The following is a 12362-nucleotide window of genomic DNA, read 5'->3' as shown; positions in this document are numbered from 1 at the left end:
ACCGTTCCCGGCGCCGCCTCCTCACGGCCGGCAGCGGGCGGGGGCTGAGGGGCGGTGTCCGCCGGGGCAGTACCTGCCTCCCGAAAAAGTCGTGTTCCGGGAGAAGCCGCCTGGCCCGACAGCCAGGGGGGCTGCGAAGCGCTTTCCGAGGCGCCTCCGGGTGACCCGGCCGGGCGGGCTCCGGCGCGGCCTCCGAAGATGGCGGCGGAGCCGGGCACTAGCGAGGTGCGGCCGCAGCACCGCTTCGACCTGGGCAGCCTGGAGCGGTACCTGAGTAGCCGCTTGCCCTGCTTCCCTCGGCAGCCCGCGGGCGCGCTGGCTGTCAGGCAGTATAGGTAACGCAGGTGACATCGGTGACGGGGCACTGACCCTGGTGGCGGGGCCGCCGCTCCCCTGCCCCGGAGCGCCCTGGAGGGGCGGGCAGAGGAGCCGCTCGGTGCCTCCTGCCAGGGAAAGTGGTCAGAGGAAGAGCCCTTTGCCGTCGGGATGGCGGGCAGCAGCCATCGATGGATTTTTAAGATGCATTCTGACTTAGTCCAATTAAGGGCATGTCCCAGCTCACCCCTTGAGCTGCTGGAGAAGTTAAAGTTCACGGTGGCGGCCATAGTGGCCTTTGTCACACTCCGTCAGTGGGCGGGTTGTGTGTTGCGTCGGCTTCCCGCTGTCCTCAGAGTACGCCCACGATTGTTTTATTGCCTACACATAAATCGCAATTGATCTGCTCCATCTTTAATTGCACAGCGAATAGCAATGTTCACAAGTACACACATGACTTAAGAAATCAATGGTAAAAACATTAAGCTGTCACCAGGTAAGCAAATGCACGAGAGCAGCGTTAGGATGAGCTGGGATTCCCGTTACTGCCCGGGGAGCATCATGCAGTGTGCCAGGGAGGTGTTACACCAAAAGGCCTCTGTTCCATAGAGCACTGAGTTCGTTTGCATTCAGCAAATAAGTGGTGTGGCTGCACGACTTCATGTCGTGAACTAACTATTAGAAGTAAAGTTTTTCTAAAAAATAAGGATTAATTCCTTTGTAGGCATGACCTTGACTAACTTATTTGCGGCTATCGCCAAGAAACAGTGAACACTTTTCATTGTCTTCTGATGTAAATATAAAACATTAATTCATTCAATCCACCCTAATCTTCCTACATACTTCAGCTGAGAAGACTTTAGGAGGAGCTTTAGCAGAGTAGCTAATAGTAAAATCTGCTAAAATTTTGTTAGTGTTTATGCTTTTACTTCTTGGTCTTGTAATTACAGTTCAAGGCTTCAGCTGGCCTAAATTTGTTTTGTTCCAGGCAGAGTATTGTCAGTCAAACTTTTTAAACTATTGCAAACCGTGCCCTAACTGCTTTGGGGAGAATGGAAACATAATGGGAAGAATGATAGCAAAAGTTAATTTGATTTTTATTTTCCAATAGTTGTCTAATTGTTTATTGGTCTAGGTCAGAATGCGTCTTAAAAATGAACAAGAATAAGGAGAGAAAAGCATGCAGATTAACACTTGAGGAAAATAAGGATCAATGAGCCTTGAGGAGAATAAGGATCAATGAGTTTGATTAGAATGTGATAGACAAGGTGTTATGAAGGGTTTAGCTGGGTTGTCCTTCTCTGTTACAGGTGATTGAAATGTCTAATTTTCTTTGTGACTTCAACACGCATTCTTTAAAATTTTACAGTTCCTATAGGCTGTACCTTAAGCATAATCTTTGGATGTGATAATCAGGCTGGCAGACAGTGGGGCTTGGTACTAAAATCATCAGTAATTTAATCATGGAGTAGAATCTTAGAGTGGTTTGGGCGGGAAGAGACGTTAAAGATCATTTGGTTCCAATTCCCTTGCCTTGGGCAGTGACACCTTCCTCTAGACCAGGTTGTTCAGAGCCCCATCCAGCCTGGGCTTGAACACTTTCAGAGATGGGGCATCCACAACTTCTCTGGGCAACCTGTTCCAGTCCAGATTTGGAAAAAAAAAAACACAACACAAAACAGCTCTGGAGAAGATGCTTTTCTCCATCCTGCCATTTTGTTCAGATCAAGCCACAATGCATTTGCAAGTATCATTTCTGTTAGAAGTTTACAAATTTGTAAGTACTTGAATTTTTGAGTAATTATAATCTTTCTCTCTGCAGCTCAGGCCAGTCAAACCCAACCTTTTACCTTCAGAAGGGTGGGCAGGCTTTTGTGCTCAGGAAGAAGCCCCATGGTCCCCTTTTACCTGGAGCACACAAGGTAAGTAACATTCTTCACTGAGCTCCAAACACTTTGTTTTGCATGTGACCAGGGTCTATACATGGTGGTCCAGCACACTGATGAATGTGTCCAGAAATGCAGTGAGTTGCTGGATTATTTCCCACATTCTGTGCTCTACATATAATTAAGCATTCAAGAGGATTCACTGTGCTCATTTATGTTTGAGAGGTTTTAATTGAACCTAAATTTCTGTGTCTTCCTCAGGTGGATAGAGAATACCGTGTGCAGAAAGCCTTATTTTCAGCTGGCTTTCCAGTGCCTGAGCCCCTTTTGTATTGCAGTGACGTTTCTATCATTGGAACAGAGTTTTATGTAATGCAGCATGTGCAGGTTGGTCCTCTTGTGTGAAAGATTCTTTCCTTCTCCCTACTACAAGCTGCTTTTAAGTTGTCTATAACCTTTCTGTTAGAGCCTTGCTCAGCACAGTTTTGTGATATGAGAATAAATAATCTTCTGATGTTTTGAAGAAATGTTAGCTGTCAGCGATTCTCACAGACTTCAGCTTCTCCAGGGCTTATTTCACACTTTGTTGAATTTTTTTAGCTCAATATTTAACCTCTTGTTCTTGTTTGAGCTCTTGGAAAGATATCTTGAAATGAGGCAATATTGCTTCTGTGAAAAGCATACACAAGTCAGAGGGAAAAAATTCAGTCTGTAAAATGAATCTTTGGACATCCTGGAGGCTTTTTAGTATTGAAGATAGGAGCTGACATACAATCACCTTTTCTTGAAAACAAAGCAGGATTCTAGTTCAAACACTAGTTTCCGAAAGACCACAGCATATCTCTCTCTCTCTCTGTCTGTGGTCCACCACTCTGGGGGTGCTGCTGAATTGATACACTTTTTTTAGATTTTCGTCTGTTGTATCGTGTCTTTTTTTTTTTTTTTTTATCCCCTGGGAGGAGGAGTTGAATTCAGGCCTTTTCCTTTTCATTGCATTCTATTCTGTCATTAGGTTCACTAGGAAATTAGAAATGTAAGTTTGTGGGCCAATTTCTGAAGATTAGGTTAACCTTCCTACAGAATGTATATACATCCTATAGAATGTAAGGGTTGTGAAAAATTTGAAAGAGACTTCTTACATCAAAGTTGGAGGATTTAACTGGTTTTGATTAGAACAAAGTGATACCTTAAAAAGAAACCTTGTTACATTTCTAAGTATGTAAATGTATGGTCTGTCTATTCTATGATGGTCAGCACTGCTCTGTTTTTAACAATTGTAAAAATGGAACAACAAACCCATCTTCTAAATGTATTCTACTGCTCTTAAGGAGAAAAACAAGTGAATTTCTTTGGATTATTTGCGTCTTTGTACCCATAACCCACCCATTACCCTGCCTGCCACTCCTTTCCCTTAGGGTCTTCATTGGTATTTTTTCTGCAGCTTAGCTTTTTAGAGACAATACAGTAACATTGTTTTTCCTGATACTTTCAAGCTTTAGGATACCTGGATTGAGTGCTCTAATTCAGAATTTCATCTACAGATACACTATATACTAATGACCTAGGTTTACCATGAATCCCTTCATTGGCCCTGGGTGAGGAGTAAAATTAATGAGGAAGGAATTTTTGGTTGCATGGGGAGTGTTGGTTCACTGCATTTGGTTTTCGTTGCAGAATGTACAGCTTTACTTCTTTTCATCTGATGTGTATGTCCCACCAAATACCTGATTTATGGTATTTCTAGGGTCGCATTTTCCGAGACATCTCCCTGCCTGAGGTGGGCCCAGCAGAGCGTTCTGCTCTGTATCTTGCAATGATAGAAACTCTGGCCCTGTTGCACTCCTTGGATTTGCAGTCATTGGGTCTCCAAGGATATGGTAGAGGACCAGGGTACTGCAAAAGACAGGTACAACTCAACATTCTTTTGTTTTGTCTGGTCTTTGAATGTTTATTTGATTTGCAAGCTAAATTGTTAATTATTAATGATTGTATTTTAGGTATTAAAACTTCACTTAGTTCAATGAATTGTACACAATCTGAAGCCACTACTACGTTCAGATTGATTCTGTAATGCTGTACTTAGGGAAAGATAACAGATTTGCTTTTGGAATAACACTAGATTTGGGCTATGTAAATAGGATTAAAGTAGATGTAGTCTTCATTTCATCTGTTGATATCTTAGTTCACATTTGCAAATGCAGAAGTACTGGGTTTTACTGAATTTTCAAGAAACGTGGTGATAGCCAAAGCCCAGAAGCATGTTTCAAAATTTTGTAGTCTTCAAAAACTTGTGAATCAACTGAAAAATCTGTTGGGGTGTTTGTATTTTTAAGGTATCAACTTGGAAAAAACAGTATGATGCAGCTGCTCATACAGATATTCCTGCCATGAACAAGCTGGCTGAGTGGTTAGCAAACAACTTGCCACCTGATGATAATGAAGAAACACTGATTCATGGGGACTTCAGGATAGATAACATCATCTTCCACCCAACAGAGGTATTTGAAATGTATTTGTACATTTAGTAGGTTTTGGCCCTCCATTTGTTTGTACACCTATCATGTAATAGGACACTTATATGTGGATTTTTTTTGGAGCATGAAACACCTTTGAAAGAAACAGTAGAAAATTGAACTCTTCTCTATACTCTGTGTAAGATGTTTAGGTACCTAATACAGTCCTTTCATTGCAGGAGCTATATAGAATCAATGGAATCACAGAATCATTGAATGGTTTGGAGTGGAAGAGACCTTAAAGATCCTCTATTTCCAACCCCTTGGCCATGGGCAGGGACACCTTTTACTAGACCAGGTTGCTCAGGACCCCATCCAACCTGTTCTTGAGAGATACTCTATTCATTTGTTTTAATCCCTGCTTCAAAGTTCAGGAACAAAGCATTTTTTATGCATAGATCCTATTGGATTCAGTGCAGCTGAAGGCTCACTTCATTGAGCTACATAAGCATCTGATCCAAAGCCCACTGATGTCTGTTTTATGGCTTCAGTTAACAAGGGCTTTTGGAGCAGGAGCTGAATGGAGGATACATGACACTAGTGAAGCAAAGGAAAATTTGCAAAAGCTGTTTAGTTATGGAGCACATGTAGATCACAGAGACCCTGAAATTTCCCCATTCATCTTTAGGGGGAAAAAAAGATAATTTTTTTTGTTTGCTTCTAGTTTATGGAAATAAATATGTGCTGCCTATATCAACACAGTTTCATTTTCATTACTTTTTCTGTGCTACCTGCTGAGTTGTGACCAGAGGACATGCCTGGAACTTGTGACCATGACTGCAATTCATGCTTCATGACAAAGAAACAGATCCCAGAGTTTCCTAGAGATTTTGTGCATAGATTAGTTGAAAGACATGACAGACATTTATAGGCTTAAATGTGCTGATTGATTCCCTGATCAGTGAATTTGACTGTCTTGGGGACTCTCCCAGCTCTTTCTGAAGGAACTGAAGGAATTGACCAAGTTGTACATAGATCATTTTAAGTCATCTGTAGAAATTGTTCCTGAATATGCAGGACTGGCCATGTAGGAAAGACTTTTGCACATATTTCAAGTAGCCATGGATCATGAGTAGGACAGGAACATCTGGATTATAGGAACTTTTCAGAATGACAGTGTGGGGAGTCTCAGACCACCCAACTGATGACACCCTTGCAAGGATGCTTGCAGCAGAGACTCACTCTGAGCAGTGATTGACTTCCTGTGTAAGAAATTCAGTTTCCCACAGAAGTGTTAATCTATGGACAATGTTGTGATAAATTAGATTTTCTGGTGCATGGTCTGTGTGAATTTCTGTGCTAAAGGAGTGTGGAACAGGACTGGGGAAGAAATACAACAACTGTCAGTACTGCTGTTCTTTAGGATATTGTAACACAATCATGTTTTATACTAGAAGAGTTTGGAGGTCTCTGACAGAAAGAACACTACCCAAAAATGTAGATTTAAATGAGATTTTCTTTGGAAAAATGCCTGGCTTTCTGTCCCTATATGAATGTTAATTTTCTGCAGATCTTTAGATAGTGCCAAAAGGAACTCTTTGCTGTTGACAGCTAGAGTGTGTGTTTTTAATTTTAAACATACAGTAACCAAATAAAACCCTTGGATATTGAGTGGGTTGTGCATTTGTGGATGGAGATAACATGTCTTCTAGCACTCACTTGAGGTTTTTATTTTTATTTAAGGCTCGTGTTTTGGCAGTGCTGGACTGGGAACTTTCAACTACTGGTCATCCTTTAGCAGATTTAGCATATGCCACTCAATTCTACTTTTGGCCTACATCTATTAAGAACTTAGGTCAAGGCTCTATCTTGGGTTTCAAAGACACCATAGGTATGAAACTAATATTTTTCTTGAAACAAATCCTAGGCCTGGTTTCTGTTTGAAATGTTGTAGGAATTAAATGGTAAATGCACAAGCATATAGTTTGGCATTTGTAAAGAACTTTTCCATAATTTTTTTTTGTTGTAGCAAACATGCTGATAGTGAGGCTTTAGATACTTTTGTTCTATCAAGCTTTGTCTTAGCTACAACATGCTACTTCTGTAAAACCTTATTTTGAACCTTTCTAACAGATAATGGAAGAAAAAATAAATGTAAATATATAATTTTTTTTTTTAAAAAGCCTTTTTTCCCCCAGGTCAAATTATTTGCCTGACTGGAGTGGAGACAAAGGGCAGCAGGAATTGTTATGGTTATCTGAAATTCTGGCAATTCCTACTTCCTTTGGTCTCTCCATATCACAGTTCTGTCATGAGAAATGATAAATCATATATTTACTATGTAAAAGAAATACCTCATAAAGTTTAAAAACTGCACAAATGTTTGAAGAATAAAGTGGGGAAAAATCATAGAAAATGTTGAGTATTCTAAAAAAAAACTGTTGTGTTTTTTTATTTTTGTAGAAACTCCTTCCTTTGAAGAACTGGTTTCCATTTATTGCCGCTGCCGGCGTATTTCCACTGCTTTACCCAACTTGAACTTTTTTCTTGCCTTGTCCTATTTTAAAATGGCAGGGATAGCCCAGGTAATACCCTCACATTTGCTGAAATGCCACATACCTTGTGTGTTTGTGGATAGTTCATTTAGTCATGGATAATACAATAATAGTTGTATGTCTATGCTGTTGTCAGTTGGCTTGAGGGACAGGCTGGGCTTGTTTGCCATATCATGTGCAGACATTTGTCTTTACTTTTTTTGTGTTTTACTTTTCCACTACTACTTTTTGTGATTTGCCTTTTGTTTGGTTTACCTGGGATATGATTTTAACTCTTGTGCAGCAAGCATCTTCATTATATCCATTATATGTACCAAAACCAATATTAGCATATCCCAGTAAGTTTTTTTCCTTTTAAGATCATGTGCATTAAAGTGTTACTTTTATATTTGGAGAAATCACCAGTGTGTTAAAGAAACAATTTTAAGTGCATAATTATAACATAAATGGTTTTCTTTTGGTTTTAGGGTGTATATGCCAGGTATCTTATTGGAAATGCTTCTGCAGAGAATAGTCATGAATTTGCAAAGCTTGTGGAGCCTTTGGCAGAAAGAGGATTAGAGCTCTCAAAAAGGTAAGAGTGGTCTAGATTACTGGTTAAAGGCAAGGCAAAGCTTTTCCAACATCTTCATTTATTTAAATGCCTGTCTAAGGCAGCTTATGTTATTATGAGGGAAAATCTGGTCTTGTTACTGCATTGAATGTTCTTCCTTAGGTCATCCTTCAGCAGCACACAGCACAGCATTTCTGGAGAGCTCTTCCATCAAAGCAGGAAAGGCCAAGAAATTTTGCTGAAGGTTAAGCAGTTCATGAAGCAGCACATTTATCCAGCTGAGAAGGTAAGAGCTTTTCATCAACCTGTTTATAAAGGAACATTTTCTGACTAGATGCTATAAAAATGTAAAAATACGTATAGAAGTCATGTCTTCCTGGTTTGTTTTTTTGGTTTTTTTTCCAAAACAGCCTGATTTTCATGCAGTAATGATTATGGCATTAAAAAATATAATCAGAAATCATTATAGACAGCATTATTTCTTTTCAGGATTAAAATACAACATTAAAATGTTGTGTGCATTGTTAATTAAAGAGTTATTTTTTAAACTTTTGAGGTGTAAAACCTTCTCTTTTTAGAAAGAGTTACTTTTTAGAGGAAGTTGCCAGAATACTTGTTAGATTAACAGCAACCTAGAACTCTTAGATACTGAACCGGAAGACACCTATTTAAAAATAGAAACTGCTGATTTGAACCATATGAAGATGCATTTTTCTGTTTCTTGCTTTTTAGGCTGTGACAGAAAATGGGATTGCAGAATGTGTCAGAATAGCCTCATTCCTGAATATATGTAATACCAATGAAAGTTTGAAATCAGATAATGAAATATACACAAAGTCCATAGTTAGTAGAAGGGAAAATTAGATGAAGTAGTTTACTTCACGCCCTAGGAAGGTTAGGAATTTCCACATAGGAAGTTGGTTCAGCTTTTAGCCTTGTGGAAGTACAGATGGCTTTTGATGCAGAATTTGTTGGTTTGCCTTTTTGAATTATGTTTTTTTCCAAGTCAAGCAGAAATGCAGAAAACATCTTAATCTAAACCTTTAATGAATACATCTACTTATCACAAGGAGGGGTCGAGGGCACAATCTCTTGATGTGCAAAGTTTCTTAAAAAGTATCTCTGTGACTAAGTTGGGATTGTAGTTTTGGATTGTCCAAGAAAGCCTTGTGATAATTAAAATATTTTCTTTAAAAAACAAATGAACCACAAAAAAACATGCAAGTTTTTCAGATGAGTTTGTTGTGCTTGGATGTTATTTCTGGTAACGGGTGTTGTGAATCAGGACTTGTGAATTTGACTTGGCCATTTGTCTTTATTGTGTCATTTTCAGAATCGGGCACTACTTTTATTCATTTTATAACTAGGTTTGGGCCAGGTTTGAAGTTCTGTGCCTCACTAAAACATGTTTGTGAAAATACTAAGATTACTGAATTCAGAGGTTCACTTAAAACTAATGACTGGTGCTTGGAATGACTGCTTACATTATCTGTTAAGGAATTATTTTGACAGGAAGAAAAAATGCTTTTTTTTCCTCACAGTTAAGAAAAGATTAGCTGGGTTATGTGTCTGAATCTTAACTGTCAGTACATCAGGCTTTTATTTGTTGTTTTACTTTTGGGTTTGTGCCTCTTGTGCGTACTGTTGTCAATAGGTACTTTTATGTCCAGAAAATACTGACCTCCTAGGATACTATCTCCATCACATACTTTAAACCATCCCAAATAGTAGTTAATGTACTGATTGGGATCATCTGATATTTAAAGTCTTGCAGAATGAATAGATTGCAGTTGAACTTTCAATGTTATATTTAATTTTATAATGCAGCCAACTATATAATGTAAACCTGTGTTGAATATTTTTTACTTGGTTCCTTGGGTCATAGATCTGGAAGAGATGTATTATTATTTGTGTGTTACATGTGTTCTTAATTTAAACAGTATCTTTTATTTTGTTTCTCTAAGGAAATAGTAAAATATTATACTGAACATAGAAATGCTGAGGACAAATGGAAGAAACCACCACTGCTGGAGAAACTGAAGGTATGGGATAACAAATATTTTTAACACTCTAGCAGTAAAAGAGCACAGACACAGAGGATAAGAGTGATTGATATATCCTGACAGAGAAGTTACTTTACATGGAAAGAAACAATGTGGGGAACAGTGAAAAGAAAGGAAGAGGGAAGTATGGAAAAAGTGAGAAAACAAATGAGAGAGAAGGAAAACAAAATGAAGTCTGAGAGGGGTACATCTGAACTTTAAATCAAAGACTGAACCTACAATTTCAGAATAGCTATTGCAAAAACCATCAGGTTTATTGGACAGTAGGGTAGGCAGGAGCAAAGAAAATGTGTTGCAAACCAGAATTAATTTTTTTTTTTATCACTTATTGCTGATGTTTTTTCTGTTGATTCTTGTGACAGGAATTGGCCAAAGCAGAAGGTCTGTGGAACCTTTTCCTCCCAGATGTCAGTGGTCTCAGCCAGCTTGACTATGCCCTAATAGCTGAGGAGACAGGGAGATGCCTTATTGCTCCTGAGGTTTTCAACTGTCATGCACCAGGTTAGCAGCCCTGGTTTAATCCCAAAACTATGGCACTGGAGCATTAAAAACTTGGGTGTCTCACACCTTACAGGCTGTGTGTCTCAAGCAGTAATCATGACTGCTGATTTCTTACAGACACAGGAAACATGGAGGTCCTCCACATGTATGGCACTGAAGAGCAAAAGAAAGAGTGGCTAGAGCCTCTCCTAGAAGGGAAGATTAGTTCTTGCTTCTGCATGACAGGTGAGTTTTTCTCTAGAAGAAAGTTGGAGCCAATTGGTTGAAACTTCACATGGTGTATGCAGGGAAAAGTAGAAAACTGCAAGTTGCATGTTACAGTGGACATTTCTGTACTAATTCAGTATCAGTGAATGTGCTTGAATATAAAATCATCTATGAGGTGTGAATGCAAACTGGAGCAGCCTTGGTGCCTTCCATGGTAGCTGCCAATTTTCATGGTTACAATAATTAGTATTTGCTTTCTATGTATTTTTAGCTTCCTTTTTGTACTAGTAAAATAAAATTTATAGTACCAAACAGGTTTACAATAGAGCTTACCCTTCCTTGTAGTGTGCTGTGGAGTTCTCTAGACATGCACAATTGAGTCCAAGTATGATTATTGTGATTAAAGTTGTATGGTTTTGCAGTCTCATAGATTTTTTTTTAGGATATAACCCAGAAATAACTTGCTTTATGTCCATAGCTCAGCATTGTATTTAGTTTTGCTCCTGAAGGCTTGTGGCATTCAGCATCTCTGGAAGGTAGCTTTTGGAACATGTGATGTCAAAATCTTGATCCTCCTGTGTCAGATGGAGTCAAGAGAACTCAGCCTTGCAAACACTTACTTTCCAAATTCTGTTTCACTGTTTCCCAAGAGGAGATAGATACTTTAGTTTTAAAGTAGATTGCCTGTAAAAAGATGTAACAGTGAAAGGAGAGAGAATATTTCCTGTTCCAAAAAATCATTGATGACATTTTGTTGACAACTTCATGTAGTGTATTCATAAGCAACCACAAAATTATTTTCAATCTCTATTTTCGCTTGGGAAGAAACCAGGAGGAGAAAACAGGCTGGGGAGAAATATGACTGTTACCTGTAAGTACAATGGAAGGATAAAGGATTTTAAAAGAGAAGAAAAGGAAGAAGGCTGATTGCAAAGGGTGGTCCAAGCCCAAGAACAAGTACATTTAAACTGGCCGTGAATAACAGATTGTTGGAAAACAGGAATTCTTTTGACCACCAGCAGTGAGGGTCTTCAAAGAGTTTTTCAACTGGGGGCAAAACTTTTAATAGTGTATCCAGAGCCCTATATTTGTGAAGGTTGTATTACCTTTATATTTAATCTGGTGGTTTGTTTTCTTCCTTTGACACAGAACCTGATGTGGCTTCAAGTGATGCCACCAATATGCAGTGCACTATTGAGCGAGACGGGGACAGCTACGTGATCAATGGCAAGAAGTGGTGGAGCAGTGGTAAGTGTGGAAACCTAAATAAGAATGGCTAAGGTAGAATTTTTTCCAAGACATATTAAAACAAAAGTTTTTGTGCTCCATTTCTGAGATGAAAATTTGTCTTCTCTTGAGTAAAGGCAATAGAATGTAAAGCAGCAGAAGGAGATGAATTGAGCTTTTGTTCTATGAACCAAAGTCCAAGATTCAAGTCCAGTTTGGGGATTTGGGCCCTTTTTGGAACCTCTGAATTTTGGTTACAGAATGAATGCTGCTATTTTCTTTAAACATTACCTCTTTCTATCAGTCAAATTACACATTTATGGCTTTGTTTTCATGAAGCTGTCTTTGGCAGCTTTTGTGAGAGGCTTGAGAGTACCATGTAGCTACAGTAAAACGTAGCTGCTTTTAAAGTAGCCTGTGATGCTGTTGGACAGACTACTAAAGGATATTTCCTTATGTAATAATTACCAGTAAAATCAATGCATTGTACTGTAAGTGGCAACTGTGCCTGATATTTTAGTACTGTTACTTTTTTTGCCAAAACCTGTGATAGTGACTTGAGAGTCATCATTCCCTGGGAGTTTGGATTCCAAGTAAATAAA

At 39.0% G+C, this 12362-nt stretch overlaps 1 protein-coding gene across 1 annotated transcript in view; it reads left to right on the top strand.

The window, feature by feature from the left end:
• The window catches only part of ACAD11 (acyl-CoA dehydrogenase family member 11), a 29380-nt gene that overhangs the window by 185 nt on the left and 16833 nt on the right, over window positions 1-12362 (top strand). Inside the window, 14 exon segments of the mRNA XM_071429521.1 lie at window positions 2-176; window positions 179-335; window positions 2138-2237; window positions 2463-2588; window positions 3946-4107; window positions 4535-4699; window positions 6398-6545; window positions 7118-7239; window positions 7677-7783; window positions 7925-8048; window positions 9727-9804; window positions 10188-10326; window positions 10444-10551; window positions 11683-11781. Of these exon segments, the coding sequence (XP_071285622.1) occupies window positions 2-176; window positions 179-335; window positions 2138-2237; window positions 2463-2588; window positions 3946-4107; window positions 4535-4699; window positions 6398-6545; window positions 7118-7239; window positions 7677-7783; window positions 7925-8048; window positions 9727-9804; window positions 10188-10326; window positions 10444-10551; window positions 11683-11781 (1810 nt within the window).

Source organism: Agelaius tricolor, unplaced genomic scaffold (genome assembly GCF_023055355.1).
Source record: "Agelaius tricolor isolate 1412-34295 unplaced genomic scaffold, bAgeTri1.0.p SCAF_6, whole genome shotgun sequence".
Taxonomy (NCBI): Eukaryota; Metazoa; Chordata; class Aves; order Passeriformes; family Icteridae; genus Agelaius; species Agelaius tricolor.
The sequence above is the reverse complement of the archived record's forward strand: the minus strand, read 5'-3'. Positions and strand labels throughout refer to the sequence as shown.